The 15,410-nt window shown below is 42.7% G+C and overlaps 4 protein-coding genes and 1 long non-coding RNA gene across 6 annotated transcripts in view; 1 reads left to right on the top strand and 4 right to left on the bottom strand.

Moving 5' to 3' along the window:
* Window positions 1-25: 25 nt before the first annotated feature.
* On the bottom strand, window positions 26-2,404 carry LOC138139089 (sodium-coupled monocarboxylate transporter 1-like). Its single transcript, XM_069059257.1, has 5 exons — window positions 2,107-2,404; window positions 1,560-2,060; window positions 1,373-1,513; window positions 835-1,324; window positions 26-784 (listed from the first exon to the last, which is right to left on the bottom strand). The coding sequence occupies exons 1-5, from the start codon at window positions 2,340-2,342 to the stop codon at window positions 272-274; spliced, it is 1,881 nt and encodes a 626-aa protein (XP_068915358.1). The 5' UTR covers window positions 2,343-2,404; the 3' UTR covers window positions 26-271.
* A 107-nt stretch (window positions 2,405-2,511) lies between these two features.
* LOC138139096 (sodium-coupled monocarboxylate transporter 1-like) lies at window positions 2,512-4,636 on the bottom strand. Its single transcript, XM_069059270.1, has 5 exons — window positions 4,385-4,636; window positions 3,838-4,338; window positions 3,651-3,791; window positions 3,113-3,602; window positions 2,512-3,062 (listed from the first exon to the last, which is right to left on the bottom strand). Exons 1-5 carry the CDS (start codon window positions 4,618-4,620, stop codon window positions 2,562-2,564), a joined length of 1,869 nt encoding a protein of 622 aa, XP_068915371.1. The 5' UTR covers window positions 4,621-4,636; the 3' UTR covers window positions 2,512-2,561.
* Window positions 4,637-4,788: 152 nt separating this feature from the next.
* Window positions 4,789-7,161, bottom strand: LOC138139080 (sodium-coupled monocarboxylate transporter 2-like). The gene is made up of 5 exons (XM_069059244.1): window positions 6,641-7,161; window positions 6,094-6,594; window positions 5,910-6,047; window positions 5,374-5,863; window positions 4,789-5,322 (listed from the first exon to the last, which is right to left on the bottom strand). The coding sequence occupies exons 1-5, from the start codon at window positions 6,940-6,942 to the stop codon at window positions 4,846-4,848; spliced, it is 1,908 nt and encodes a 635-aa protein (XP_068915345.1). The 5' UTR covers window positions 6,943-7,161; the 3' UTR covers window positions 4,789-4,845.
* Window positions 7,162-7,309: 148 nt separating this feature from the next.
* Window positions 7,310-15,410, bottom strand: part of LOC138139130 (protein-L-histidine N-pros-methyltransferase) — a 65,432-nt gene continuing 57,331 nt past the window's right edge. For both annotated transcript variants that reach the window (XM_069059308.1, XM_069059317.1), the window contains exons 3-5: window positions 12,673-12,882; window positions 8,318-8,496; window positions 7,310-8,272 (exon numbers count right to left, since the gene is read on the bottom strand). In XM_069059308.1, coding sequence (XP_068915409.1) covers window positions 8,064-8,272; window positions 8,318-8,496; window positions 12,673-12,882 — 598 coding nt within the window. In that variant the 3' untranslated portion in view covers window positions 7,310-8,063. The remainder of the gene's footprint in view (window positions 8,273-8,317; window positions 8,497-12,672; window positions 12,883-15,410) is intronic.
* LOC138139170 (uncharacterized) lies at window positions 11,097-12,853 on the top strand. Its single transcript, XR_011162219.1, has 2 exons — window positions 11,097-12,451; window positions 12,502-12,853. It is a non-coding gene; the product is annotated as an uncharacterized lncRNA (long non-coding RNA).

Raw genomic sequence — 15,410 nt, 5'->3', positions numbered from 1 at the left:
GCAATAAAAACCACAACAAAATAAATAATACCGTTATAAATATATTTAATTTAAACACATAATTACACAATGCTGTAAAACTGTCTTGTTAAATACAAGATAAAATATTTTATTAGGGACACTCGTAAATTCTTCATATTAAATTTAACACTAGGCTTCCCAAAGGATTAAAAAGTGTTTAGTCAGTTTACCTTTTATTGGATCTTTTGCAATTTATTATATAAGCTCTCTCACTCAAGATTTTATCAGGTACATTAATAGTGCAGTCGATTTAACTATTTATGGACATAGGATTCTTCTCTTTGTCGGAATTTGTGGCCACAAGATGTAGAGCCTTGTCCAGACTGTAATAATCTTTGGTTTTCTGATCTTGATGATCATCAGAAAGCATAAAGTGAATGACTGGACTGAGTAAATCACGCTGTACGGGAGGATCATCGCTACCCAGAGTGTAACTGATCAATAATCCAGCTACGATGGTTACGAGACAAGCCAGTGGGGCGTAATAATAAAATGAGATCCTAAACAAAAAGAAGGGTTTGAATTTTTCTGGTTCTTCAAACTCTCCCTGTCCGAATTCTTGTGAATACGTTATATTGGTCATTGAGATTATTGTGTTAAAACTGGTCATAGGGGGCACTGGTGTCGTCCTATTAACCAAACAACCTTGAACTGAGATGGGTCTAGCCACGTCCACGAGTAGTCCTTGAGCTTTGTAGTACTGAGCCATCACTACGATCCAGCTTGCAAACAACATTCCGATAATGGACCCATATAGAACACCCTAGAACAATAAAAACTAGAGGTGAATTTAATTAAGACTTGATGACTCACTTTGCTTGTTGCTTTTGGAAAAAGAATACCAAGGGTGAACATTCCTAGCAAAGGTCCTGAAGTGAGTCCTCCCAAACTGACGACTAAAGGTAAAATACCTCCTAGTCGTTCTACTACGAAGACCAGAAGGGTACAGAGTACCCCCACAATGACTACCAAAAGCTTTAAAATGTACGCCGCTCGCTTGTCGTCATCTATCGGACCGGTGACTTTTAAGACGAAGTCCTCGTACATTGTCCCAGCTACGCAGTTGAGACAAGCTGATAATGTGCTCAGAGCGGCGCAGAAAATTCCAGCAATGAAAAGTCCGGAAAGGCCTGGAATATGCGACGCTACATCCATAATGAAGTAGGGAAGGAGTTGGTCGTTTTTCTTGACTGCTCCTGTGGTGAAAGGGTCACAATCGGCGTATCTGGCGTACATCGTGAGACCGATGAAGACACTACAAGATGTTACGATCATGAGACCGATAGTGAAGAAGACAACGGTTCTGAAAGACAAAAGTGAGGTTATGTTTGTTACAAGAGTGAAGAGTTACAGTCGCGACTGGTTAAAAGTAGGCACGGAAAGGTACTTTTGGACGCAGCTTTGGTGGATCCCCGCCATGGAGAGCCAGAAGACCGAAGTACCGACGAGCACAATCCAGAAGGTGTCGCGTCTGGTAGGGTCTGGATCAAAACTGGAAGAGTCTGTGAGAATTTGCCAAAAACAGGAAAGACACTTACTCAAAGATATCCAAACGGTCCCCTTCCAGAGCTTTGTTCCAAATCGCTCCAACACCTCCAGCCGATCTGATTCCTATCACGGTGACAGTGAAGAGGGCACCTGTGGTGATCGTAAACTGAAGGGTGTCGGTCCAGACCACAGCTTTCAACCCCCCCAAAGTGGTGTAAAAGATGCAGACGCCGCACACCACCGGAGTGATGTAATGGATGTTGAGTCCGGTGGCTGCGGAAAGCGCCAGGGCTGGTAGATAAATGATGATCGGCAAGTACAAGAAGAGGCCCAGAGTGAACAAAAACGACGCGAACACTCGATTTGTGCTGTCGAATCGTCGCTCCAGGTACTCGTAAGTACTGGTGATTTGCAACTTGTAGAAAACTGGAAGGTAGACGTAGATTATGACGGCAGACATGATGACTAGTATCGGGACCATGAGCCAGAAGCCGGCTCCGAATCGATAGATGTCAGCGGGAATGGCCAAAAGAGTGACACCAGAAACGTGGCTACAAAATGAGAGTCATTTGGTGGATCAGTACCGGTGGTACTTACCTTGCGATCAGAGACACGGAAATCGGAAAGATTTTCATTTTCTTGTCGCCCATCAGGTACTCGTTCGCTGAGGACTGTTTGGTGCCGAAACAGCCAAAGTAGATACCGATGAAAGCACTCAAACTCAGCATCACGCAAAAGAGACTGTAGTCGTACCACGAGAAAGACACCTGAGAGATGGTTTCACCCGCTTGGGGCAAAACAGTCGTCACAGATTTCATAAGTGTGGAAGTCATTATGGTATTGACAGTCGACTAATGACGCGACCCAATTCGTATCATTTAAATACTTGTCGAACATTTATTCAGCTTATCTCGGCTGTTTGCTCATTATAAGACAATGACTGGCACCTCTCGTTCAGATTAAACACGGATAGAACTCAGAACAAATGAAAAAACTACTTCGTAATTAATAAAATATAATTTATTCACGTCGCAAGTTTACACAAAAACAAGTTAAGTCTTAATCTTGTCACAGTCGTCTTTTTCCATATTCGTGGTGACAAGATGTAGAGCCTTGTCCACACTGTAATACTCTTTGGTCTTCTGCTCTTGGTGATCATCAGAAAGCATAAAGTGAATGACTGGACTGAGCAAATCACGATGCACGGGAGGATCATCACTACCCAGAGTATAACTGATCAGTAATCCAGCTACGATGGTTACAAGAAAAGCCACGGGGGTGTAATAATAAAATGAGATCCTAAACAAAATGAAGGGTGTGTATTTTTCTGGTTCTTCAAAGTCTTCCTGTCCAAATTCATGTGAATATGTTATATTTGTTATTGAGGTTATGGTGGTCATAAGGGGCGCTGGTGTCGTCCTATTAACCAAACAACCTTGAACTGAGGTGGGTCTAGCCACGTCCACGAGTATTCCTTGAGCTTTGTAGTACTGAGTCATCAATATGATCCAGCTTGAAAACAACATTCCGATAATGGACCCATATAGAACACCCTAGAACAATAAAAATTAGAGGTGGATTTAATCAAGACTTGATGACTCACTTTGCTTGTTGCTTTTGGAAAAAGAATGCCAAGAGTAAACATTCCTAGCAAAGGTCCTGCAGTGACTCCGCTTAAACTGACGGCTAAGGGTAAAATGCCTCCTAATCGCTCTACTATGAAAACCAGAAGGGTACAGAGTACCCCCACAATGCATACCAAAAACTTCAAAATGTACGCCGCTCGCTTGTCATCATCTATGGGGCCGGTGACTTTTAAGACGAAGTCTTCGTACAGTGTCCCAGCTACGCAGTTGAGAAAAGCTGATGATGTGCTCAGAGCGGCGCAGAAAATTCCAGCAATGAAGAGGCCGGAAAGGCCTGGAATGTGCGACGCTACGTCCATGATGAAGTAGGGAAGGAGTTGGTCGTTTTTCTTGACTGCTCCTGTAGTGAAAGGGTCACAATCGGCGTATCTGGCGTACATAGTGAGACCAATAAAGACGCTACAAGATGTTACGATCATGAGACCGACAGCGAAGTAGACAACGGTTCTGAAAACGAAAAGTGAGGTTATGTGTGTTACAAGAGGGGCGCGTTACAGTCGCGACTGGTTCAAAGTAGGCACGGAAAGGTACTTTTGGACGCAGCTTTGGTGGATCCCCGCCATGGAGAGCCAGTAGACTGAAGTACCGACGATCACAATCCAGAAGGTGTCGCGTTTGGTGGGGTCTGGATCAAAACTGGAAGACTTTGTGAGAATTTGCCAAACGCAGAAGAGACACTTACTCAAAGATATCCAAACGGTCTCCTTCCAGAGCTTTGTTCCAAATCGCTCCGACACCTCCGGCCGATCTGATTCCTATCACGGTAACGACGAAGAGGGCACCTGTGGTGATGGTAAACTGCAGCGTGTCGGTCCAAACCACAGCTTTCAACCCCCCCAAAGTGGTGTAAAAGATGCAGACGCCGCACACCACCGGAGTGATGTAATGGATGTTGAGTCCGGTGGCGGTGGAAAACGCCAAGGCTGGTAGATAAATGATGATCGGCAAGTACAAGAAGAGGCCCAGAGTGAACAAAAACGACGCGAACACTCGATTTGTGCTGTCGAATCTGCGCTCCAGGTACTCGTACGTACTGGTGACTTGCAACTTGTGGAAAACTGGAAGATAGACGAAGATTGTGCAGGCGGATATGACGACCAACGCCGGGACTATGAGCCAGAAGCTGGCGCCGTATCGATAGATGTCAGCGGGAATGGCGAGGAGAGTGATCCCAGAAACGTGGCTACAAAATGAGCGTCACTTGGTGGATCACCACCGGCGGTACTTACCTTGCGATTAGAGACACGGAAATCGGAAAGACTTTCATTTTCTTGTCGCCCATCAGGTACTCGTTCGCTGAGGACTGTTTGGTACCGAAACAGCCAAAGTAGATACCGATGAAAGCACTCAAACTCAGCATCACACAAAAGAGGATGTAGTCGTACCACGAGAAAGACACTTGTGAGATGGCTTCACCCGCTTGGGGCAAAAGAGTCGTCACAGACTCCATAAGTGTGGAAGTCATTCTGGTATTGCAAGTCGACTACTGACGCGACCCAGTTGGTACCATTTATGTACTGGCCGAAGATTTATTGGGCTTATCTCGACTGTTTACTCATCGTAAGAGAATGACTAGCATGTCTCGTTCAAATTAAACACAGATGGAGCTCAGAACAAATGAAAAACCACTTCGTAATTAATAAAATACAGTTTATTCTCTCCATAAATACGTCGCAAGTTTACACAAAAGTTAAGTCTTAATCTTGGCACAGTCGTCTTTTTCCCAGTTCGTGGTGACAAGATGAAGTGCTTTGTCCAATCGGTAGTACTCTTTGCTCTTCTCATCTGGGACTTTCTCGTCAAGCAGGCCGTAGATGATGGGACTCAGTAAGTCTCGATCTACGGGAGGGTCGTCATTGCGAAGGACGCAACTGAGGAGGATGCCACAGAAGATGGTCACCATGGTACCCAAAGGAGTGTAGTAATAGTGCGAAATCCTGAACAGGAAGAAGGGTTTGAATTGTTCAGGGTCACCAGTAGATTGAGTCACGTTGAAGATGTCAAGTGTGGTGAGCGAGGGCGCCACTGTGGTGACATTCGCCGGACAACTGTCAACGGAGATGGGTTTAGGCACGTTGACCATCAGTCCTTGGGCTTTGTAGTACTGAGCCATGGTAACAACCCAGCTTACGAACACCAGTCCCATTATGGATCCGTAAAAAGTTCCCTGGAATCAAAGAGTTGGAGGTTTGCGTTAAGTTAAGTCAGATCGACGTACTCTGCAAGATGCTTTTGGGATGACGACCCCAAGAGTGAACATCCCCAAGAGGGGGCCAGCTGTAACCGCGCCTAGACTTATTGCTAAGGGTAGAAGTCCTCCCAGTCGCTCCACTACGAATACCAGAAGGGTGCAAACCACCCCGATAATCACCACCAACACTCGTAAAACAAGCGCGGCTCGCTTGTCGCTGTTTATGGGGCCGGTGACCTTCAAGACGAAGTCTTCGTACATGGTCCCGGCTAGACAGTTGAGACTGGCTGACAGTGTGCTAAGAGCGGCGCAAAAAATCCCAGCAATGAAGAGTCCAGACAAGCCTGGAACGTGCGAAGCAACGTCCAGTACGAAGTAAGGGAGGAGTTGGTCGCTCTTTTGCACCACTCCGGTGGTAAAAGGGTCGCAGTGGGCGTATCTCGAGTACATCATCAGGCCAATGAAGATGCTGAACGACGCGATCACAGTGATGCCAATAGTAAAATAGACGACAGTACTGGAAAAAAACAATCAAGGAGGTAATACAGGAATCTGCAACTCACATTTTAGTCTGGCGGAATGTTGGCACCGAGAGAAACTTCTGGACGCAGCTTTGGTGAATGAACATGGAGAGCCAGCCGAAAGTGAAGCCGATGGATACCGTCCAGAAGGTGTCGCGCTTGGTGGGGTCTGGATCAAAACTGGAACAACCTGTCAGGATTGGGCAGGAATTTGTGGGAGACGTACTCAAAGAGCTCCAAACGGTGTCCCTCCAGAGCTTTGGCCCAAATCTCACCAACTCCTCCACCAGACTTGATCCCTATCACAGTAACAATGATCACGGCGCCTGTGGTGACGGTAAATTGCAGAGTATCGGTCCAGACCACAGCTTTCAATCCCCCCAGAGTGGTGTAAAAGATGCAAACGCCGCACACCACCGGAGTGATGTAATGGATGTTGATCCCGGTGGCGGCGGACAGCGCCAACCCCGGGATGTAGATCACGATCGGCAAGTACAAGAAGAGGCCCAAAGTGAACAAAAACGACGCGAAGAGCCTGTTGGTTTTGTCGAACCGTCGCTCCAGGTACTCGTAAGTACTCGTGACCTGCAGCTTGCAGAAAACCGGGAGGTAGATGTAGATGGTGAACAAGACAACCGGAACCACTGCCGGGACGAAGAGCCAATAGGCGGCACCGAACCTGTACACATCCGCCGGTACTGCCAGAAGGGTGAGTCCCGAGATGTGGCTGGAACGTCGGGTGAAGCAGGGGGACAAGCGCTGGTGGTACTCACCTGGCGACCAGCGACACCGAGATCGGAAACACTTTCATTTTCTTGTTGCCCATCAGGTACTCGTTTGCTGAGTTCTGTTTGGTACCGAAACAACCGAAGTAGATGCCGATCATGGCGCTCAGGCCCAGCATGGTGCAAAAGAGGATGTAGTCGTACCACGAGAACGAGATGCTCGGGATCATTTTGGACACTTGGGGCAGTACCGTGGTCACGCTCTCGAAAATCGTAGACCCCTGAGTTGGCATTGTCACTTTCCGAATCCACTCTCCTGTACTAGACCGATGACCCCGGTACCTTGACATTTAAATGCTTTCCAAGAGTTTGTTCAGCTTATCTTATTCCATTATTTGTGTCTTTTCAAGTTGATATCTGGCATTACCGTGTTTGATTCCGCTCAAGTTTCATTATGTGTGTATTCACAGGCACGGCATCCAGGCCGCCGTGACGTTTTTATTTATCCGCTTAAGTACCTAACAATGATGCGGTATAACACTTTTGAAAAATTATAATACAAGTACTGTTTGCAAAAGGCCGTGAGATGAGTTAATAAAGTATTCCTTTATTGCCACTTATCTCTGTTTCATGAAAAATTATCCATTGTGACAATGGACGGGGAATTAATTGCGCAACCAGACATTTATAGATTCTGATAAGGAATAAAACAATAAGTGAGAAGTGAAATTTATTGTTTGTAAATGTCACCAGAAAAGATTCTCTACAACAATGTAAATAGTATAGTTATTTTTAGAAGTTGAATAAAAAAAATAATTGACATTTATGTTGGCAACAGATATGTAGTATACCGGACTGTATTGTCTAGATTGCTGAGTAGACTTTCTAGTCTTGTGTGCGTCTGATTGGCTGAAATTTGACAGTTGGCGACTTAAGTTGACAGTAGCAGTGTGAGTAGCGTTGTAAAAATAAAACGGGATTTGTTTGATATGTCCGCACGCCACTGTAAAATACAGGTGATTCAAAAACGTTGAATTACAAGGTGACGTTATCAAAAACAAAATTAGGGTAATAAATTTGCATATTTTATCTGTTGTGGGTCTTGCAGCAAGAACTGACACGTTCAGACCTTCATACATAATTAAAATAAAATTAATTCACGTAAAGTGTGAATAAATGAGTACGTGCTTAATTTAATGAATAAATAAAAACTCTTGTTCTTATGTGGTGACTATATTTTAAAAAATATTGTAGGTATAATTTGAGTGTCAAAAGTGACATGGCGGGAAATTTGAAAAGGGACTGCAAAAAATCGATTTTTGCACTTTTGACGGTCACCCTGTAATTACAACTCCTTCACTTAGAGTATTTAAAAAATTCAGTCGCTTCTCTGAACAGATTGGGAAAAGTGATCTCGGTTAGTATACAGGTGAGTCGCTGCCCCCCTGTACTCCAGTCTCGTCCTTCGTGATCAGTTCGCCGCCTTCAGGACAAAAACCACATCGTCCAACCAATAGTAGGACTGCTGCAGGTCCCCCTCGCACAGATACGGGACCCTGGTCCAGGACACCACCTCGAATCCCGCAGGAGTCAACACGTCCTCCACCACGCTCTTCACTTGTTCCTCAAAACAGGAGCCCACTATCGGCAGCACCTCGGTCGGTTTGTGGTCCCGCGACCCTGCAAAACCTTCCTAGATCAAGACGAAAGGGGCGGCGAACCCACCTGACTCGACGTACGCCGAGAAGGGGAGGACCACCGCCAGGAGCACCACCCCGTCGGGCTCCAGGGTGGTCCTGATCTGGGTCAGGAGTTGGTTTGGGGTGTCGCACCGGTCGATCAGGTTGAGGCAAGAGATGACGTCGAACTTGCGGTCGTGGTGCCACGTGTCGATCTCGAGGAGTCTGCAATTTGACGTTTGTGTAAAAGATGGCGGATACAAGGTTGCGGACACCTGCTGGAGCGTCTGGCAATGATAATAATTCCGAGGTAGTAAAAACGTCGTTGGTCGGCTCGGGATGGGGTCGTTAAATTCGGAGTAATTAAATTTAATGCAAATGCGGTCAGATGTGGGTGAGTTGGGCGACGGTGGCGCCATCCGTAACGGATGCGCTGACAGAAATTAATAAGAGCAAAAGAAGAAGTGTCTAGTTGACCGAACAAAAGAGAGCTTCTCTCAATTCTTTAACTGTCATTATTTTCTTTAAACCATTAAACTTCGTAAAGTAATCAAAAAATAAAAAGAACATTCTCATATTTTTTTTCTTATTTTCGAAAAACTTGTAATAAAAGCCCTCATCCCTGACTTCAAACGATCGAGGAAGAGTTAGTTGATTAAATATCCACCTAACTCTTGTTGCATTTCTGGAACAGAATCTGCTTTATTTTTAAAATTCTTGGAAACTGCAACGAGAGCTACTTCCTTTGTCGCTAAGTGTTCAGGTGACCAAACAGCATTTTTTATCTTGTCTTTGCTACTTTTATATCATAAAAACATGCTTTAATACGTTTTCAGAATTTTTTGAAAAGTTACAAACGAGCCACCTCATCTGTCTCCGAGCTTTAGGAGACCAAATAACTCAAAACTCAAACTTGAATTCCTTTTATTACGTCATTTGGGTTTTAAAAATTCTTACCTTTGGCGCCTTTAAAATTTTTTTAAAAGTAGATTTTTTACTTTCTTTGAAGATTTTCCAGGGAATTGTACCAAGAGATACCTCCTCTGGCTTTAAATATTGAAAGAAGTGTTCAGACGACTAAGTAACAGGTTCTCTCGTCTTGATTCTTTTGGTATTTAATAAAAACAAATTTTAATTTATTTTAAGAAGTTTTAGACAATTTACAACAATAGTAGTTTATTTGACGAGTTTGTGTGTAAATTGGGCCTTTTTTGGCACTCGTGTTTTAAAATGACCCACGCGTGCCAAAAAAGGCCCAATTTACACACGAACGAGCTGAATACAACGTTTTTTTGTTCGACGAGCCCCTTAAAGGCTCCAAATCGCTTAAAACCTTTAAAATTAACTTGACGTTTCGTTTTGACAAGTTGTGACATTTATCAAAATCCGTTCACATAGGAGAAAATTCTCAAATTCTGACAGTGTCGAACAAAAAAAATCATTTAATCTATCTCTGACCTACAGAAAAACCACCAAGAAGACCATTCATAAGTATAAATTTCAAAGTTGAGTTTTTTATTACTAGATTTTGCTCTTGCAAGCGCTAAACTTTGAAGACTAAACTTTACAAGAGATTTTTGACTTCTTGTATGAAACATTTTGAAAGATTTATAACTGTAGTTGCCTCCTATACCTCTAAATAATTAAAGAAATGCTCCAGTTGAGTTGAAACTATCTTTTTCCGTTCTTGATTCATTTAGAATTAAAAAAAAAAGATCTTCAACATTTCAAGAATTTTTGAAAAACTTGCAACAAAAGCCATTTCATCTGTCTCTGCGCTGTAGAAGAATTGTCTGGACGGCTAAAAAATTGTCAATTTCAAACGTATATCCTTCTTGGTCTGAAAATATTTTTTTGAAAAGATGCTTTTTACTTCCATTTTGAAAATTTTCTTGTAACTTGTAACAAGAGCTGCCTCTTCTGTATCCAAATGATTAAAGAAGTATTTAGATAACATGAAACTTTCTCCTTCCAATCTTCGTTCATTTTGCACTCTTTAAAAAACATTTTCAACTCTTTAAAAAACATTTTCAACATTTCAACAATTTTTGAAAAACTTTCAACAAAAACCATTCATCGTTTCTGACCAACACGTGAGCATTTCACACTTGAGTTCTTTTATTTACTATATTTTACTTTTAAAAGTGCTATCTTCAATCTTCGTTCATTTTGCACTCTTTTTAAAAATATTTTTAACATTTCAAGAATTTTTGAAAAACTTTCAACAAAAGCCATTTCATCGTCTGTGAACTGTAGAAGAACTATCTACATGACCTAACACGTAAGCATTTCACGCTTGAGTTCTTTTATTTACTATATTTTACTTTTAAAACTGCTAACTTTGGAGACTTTGGAAACTGATTTTTTTTTTTGAAAAAGATGCTTCACTTCTATTTTGATAATTTTTGGACAGACTTCTATTGAAAGCTGCCTCCTGTGCCCTTGAAGGTTTAGACGATGAAGCAACTTAAACTTTCTTTCTCTTGTATTTGTTCCTTTTTGCATTTTATAAAAACATCTTTTAATTCATTTTAAGAAATTTTGAAAAACTTGCAACAAAAACCAATTCATCTCTCTCTGCGCCATAGAAGAATTATGTGGACGGCTAAACAGTTGTTTTCAAACGTAAATCTTTCTTGACCTGAAAATATTTTTTTGAAGATTCTTTTTACTTCTATTTTGATTTTTTTTTGTGACTTGTAACAAGAGCTGCCCCTTCTCTCTCCAAATGATTAAAGAAGTATTTAGATAACTTGAAGCTTTCTCTCTTCTCACTTCGTTCATTTTGCACTCTTTAAAAAACATTTTCAACATTTCAAGAATTTTTGAAAAACTTTCAACAAAAGCTTTTTCATCGTCTCTAAACTGTAAAAGAACCATCTACATGACCTAACACGTAAGCATTTCACGCTTGAGTTCTTTTAATTACTATATTTTATTTTTAAAAGTGCGAACTTTGGAGGCTTTGGAAACTGACTATTTTTTTTTTTTAAAGAGATGTTTCACTTCTATTTTGATAATTTTCGAGAGACTTGTATTGAAAGCTGCCTCTTCTGCCCTTGAATGTTTAAAGAAGTATTTAGACGATTGAGCAACACACTTTCTTTTGTGTTTATTCTTTTTACATTTCATAAAAACTTTTTAATTCATTTTAAGAAATTTTGAAAAACTTGCAACAAAAGCCAATTCATCTGTCTCTCCGCCGTAGAAGAATTATCCAGACGGCTAAACAAATGTAAATTTCAAACGTAAATCCTTCTTGACCTGAAAATATTTTTTTGAAGATTCTTTTTACTTCTATTTTGATTTTTTTTTGTGACTTGTAACAAGAGCTGCCCCTTCTCTCTCCAAATGATTAAAGAAGTATTTAGATAACTTGAAGCTTTCTCTCTTCTCTCTTCGTTCATTTTGCACTCTTTAAAAAACATTTTCAACATTTCAAGAATTTTTGAAAAACTTTCACCAAAAGACATTCATAGTTTCTGAACTGTAGAAGAACTAGATAGTTCTTGTAGATGTAGATACATGACCCAATACGTGAGCATTTCACACTTGAGTTCTTTTAATTACTTTATTTTACTTTTAAAAGTGCTAACTTTGGAGACTTTGGAAACTGATTTTTTTTTTTTTGAAAGAGATGTTTCACTTCTATTTTGATATTCTTCGAGAGACTTTGCATTGAAAACTGCCTCCTCTGCCCTTGAATGTTTAAAGAAGTGTTTAGAAGACTGAACAAGTGAAACTTTCTTTCTCTTGTCTTTGCTTGTATTTTATAAAAACAAGAATTTTTGGAAAATGGAAAGACGTTATAGGAGGCACATCTAGATGACCAAATAATTGTCAGTTTGAAACCTAAGTTCTTCTTATTACAAACACTTCATTTTGGTTTCAAAACTGCAAAATTTCTTGACTTTTTTTGAGAATTTTCAAATAACTTGAAACTTTGTCTCTCCCATTTGAAAAATATTTTCAACATTTCAAGCCCATTTTTTGAAAGATTTGCTAGAGAAACTTTTCGGATTTAAAAATTTCGTTGCATCACTCTGGGCATCTTTGACGACGGTCATTTCGTCTTTGTTAACAGTGTTGCAGGTGATGCCCGGGCCAATTAGGCGAGTAAATCTTCGTCCCTCGTAAACTTAAATTGTACACAAGAGAGCACCGTGTCCCAATCTGTTAAGTAAGTCGTCTTAATTAACTCTGCACTTAGTTTTATGGGGGAAGTTTTAGTGCATCGAGAACTCAATTAACAATCTGACATGGAACGACTTTAATTACCCGAGATGGGAGCGACAGACCCATCATCCGATTGGTAGATCGCGAGGGTCGACCAATTAAACATTATCGCGGAACGACATTATCCGATCTGTCTTTACGATCCCCTGGAGGACGACCACTCACTCGTATCCGCGGTTCTGAAGGAGCGTCCTCATCGTGTGCGACACCTCCGTGACGTAGGTCCTGGCGAAGAGCGGTGACAGATGAGCGGTGACCTCGCCGTCGCCGGCCCCCAGGTCCAGCAGCGTCCGCCCGCGCCACCCCTCGTCCGCTCCCAACAGCTTGAGGAACTGCTGGAGGGAGACCACGAACATGGAGCCTCTCTGCAGCCACCTGGAACAAGAGCCCTGATCACTAATCGACCGATCAAGCTACGACGCCGTCTCGTTTCGCTGGACTTGGCCGATATTAAAAAATCCGTCGATGTCCGGCCGTGTGACAGCACGCCGCCCCCTCCTCCCCCAATCAATCCCCCGCGCGCCCCGGGACTAAAAAACTCGATCAATACATAAAAATTTCATATTGAAAATGATTGGGGGCGGCGGAGAAGGGCGGTGGCTCTCCGCCGATTCCGGGCCTCTTCGCCGGCTCTAATTTCGGCGTAATTGGCTTTCTGTCTAATTAAATATTTGTAGGAAACGAACGGGTGAACACGCCAGTGCGGACCGGGGGCGGCTGATGCAATATTAAAATTATCCGGGAGAGGGTTTCTCGTTTAATCAGATGGACAAACTGAATTTTTAAGCGGTCTCGAGGCTGCCCCGTTATTACGGTGCACCGGGGATGGGCCGTCTTAGGAGCGCTCCGCCGGAATTGTGGAATCCCGGTGAATAATTAAAATTATCGAAGAGGTGGAAGTGGAGGTGGACGCATCGCGACCGATCCATGATGAAAAGTGTTATTGACGTCTGTGGAGATGTTTCATCGAATTATTTAACGAATCAGACCAAAGAAGAATCTCGCCGAACCCAAAAGAAACACAAAAAAGTTAAAACAAGTCAAAGAAAAAAATAAAGACTGCAGACTGTATTTTTCTCGTGTTCTCATTTTGGCATCACTGTTTGGTTCACAGTCAAATTAAATTTTCTTTGACTTAGAAAATGTTTTGATATTTTCTACCACTACCTATCGGGCGTTCAAAATTTCCTTGGCCTTGAAGAGTCGATTGTGAACGCACCGCGGCAAATTTTAATGAACACCCGATACTTTTAAAATCCAAATAAACACGCGGTTTGATGAACTTTGTCGCTTAAGTAAAACATTACTCATTTCAATTTTTTTGTCCACATACTCGGAACAACTTTTTGATCATACTTTTACATCGATGCGCCAAGTCCTGATCTCTTGTATGGATTCTCCTCTCAAAACTTATTTACGACACCTCCGATACCGCGCAGGTGTCTGAATAAAAATTTGAAAAACGCAAATAGACAACTCCAACAACCGGAGAAATTTCCTCCGGATAAATTACACCGTTGGACGCCAGTCCCGGCAAAAAATGGTCCGTTTTACAACAAAGGAATTACATGTGCAAACATTATTATTAAACGTGAGCGCTGTTAACGTTCCCGTTATCCATTTAAATCCATAATATTACAATCGCATGTGCCATTACGTTGTCTCATTCCTCTTTGCGTACATCATTTTAATTTAGTGTTTAGTTCCTCCGGAGTGACTCACTTGATAAAACAAAAGCACAGACAGTAAAACGCGCTGCAACTGCGATTTTAACGATTGATAGATATGTTCTCCGGTCTGTGCATCATCTTTTTTTCGCGAATGTCAACGAAGAGGTCACGTTCGCCGTGTGGGCACGACTCACGTCGTCGGCTGGTTAACGTGGTGCCCCTGGGAAGGGTAATTAACAGCAATTAAACTCTGAATAATCATTATCAGATTTATATTCGATGATTGGATAGGCGGTCACGTGTCGGAACAAAAGGTCAAACATGACCGATTTACGTGGCCACGTTAATCATACCCGATCAGTGGGAAATGTATGAAGGATGAGAGCTCGTTGGGAAAGATGTGGAAGTCGCTGCGGTCGCGCGCGGACCCTTCCCACTTGTGAGAAATTGTCGAAATAGGCTCGGATGGGGTACTGTGCCACCTGAGAGCTTGTTCGGAAAGAATCCGAGCAATTGCGGCGATGTTAAGTCGCTGCGGTCGCGCGCGGACGCTTCCCGCTTGTGAAAAATAGTGTAAATCGGCTCGGATGGGTGTGAAGCCTCCCCGATAACTTGCGGTCTTGTCCGCGGAGTAAGTGAGCGAAGGCGTGCGGTAACAAAGATGGTATCTTTGATCTGGCGGCTATCCCGCGAGCCTTCGGCGTTAACAACGACCAGTCGGAAATTCTCCGGCTTGGTCGAGCGTGGTTTTTAATCGCGGCTGAAATGGATGAGGATAGAAAATTACACGTGAGCAAAGCCCGGCCGGGTCGGGACGGTGCGTTTAATAAGTGATTTATATACGAATGCAATCGCTTTGAAAAGTGGCGCATTAAGGTCTTATTGCAATACATCAAAATTATATATCGGCCATGTTGGGCGTTCGCCGGCGTTCGACATCCACCTCCGCGCGCCCGAAGACGATTGATCGAGGGCGAACGACGCTCTACGGGACACACGTACCGAGTGACAATTAATTTCGAACGAATCGATGCAGTTCGATCACCTGTCCGGGGTAATGGACGTAATTTATGTGCGCATCAAATCGTACACGGCCCCACCTTTTCTAACTTTGGTAATGACTTCATCCGTTGACTTATGAAAGCTGTTATGAATGTACGGCGAGTGCTGTGCACGGTCGCTAATTTGCATCGGCTCCGGGAGGCAGCGGACTGCGGATGACTGGCCACTTTT

The sequence above is a fragment of the Tenebrio molitor genome, chromosome 1 (genome assembly GCF_963966145.1).
Source record: "Tenebrio molitor chromosome 1, icTenMoli1.1, whole genome shotgun sequence".
Classification (NCBI taxonomy): domain Eukaryota; kingdom Metazoa; phylum Arthropoda; class Insecta; order Coleoptera; family Tenebrionidae; genus Tenebrio; species Tenebrio molitor.
Note: the sequence above shows the minus strand (reverse complement) of the source record. Positions and strands in the feature narration are given on the sequence as shown.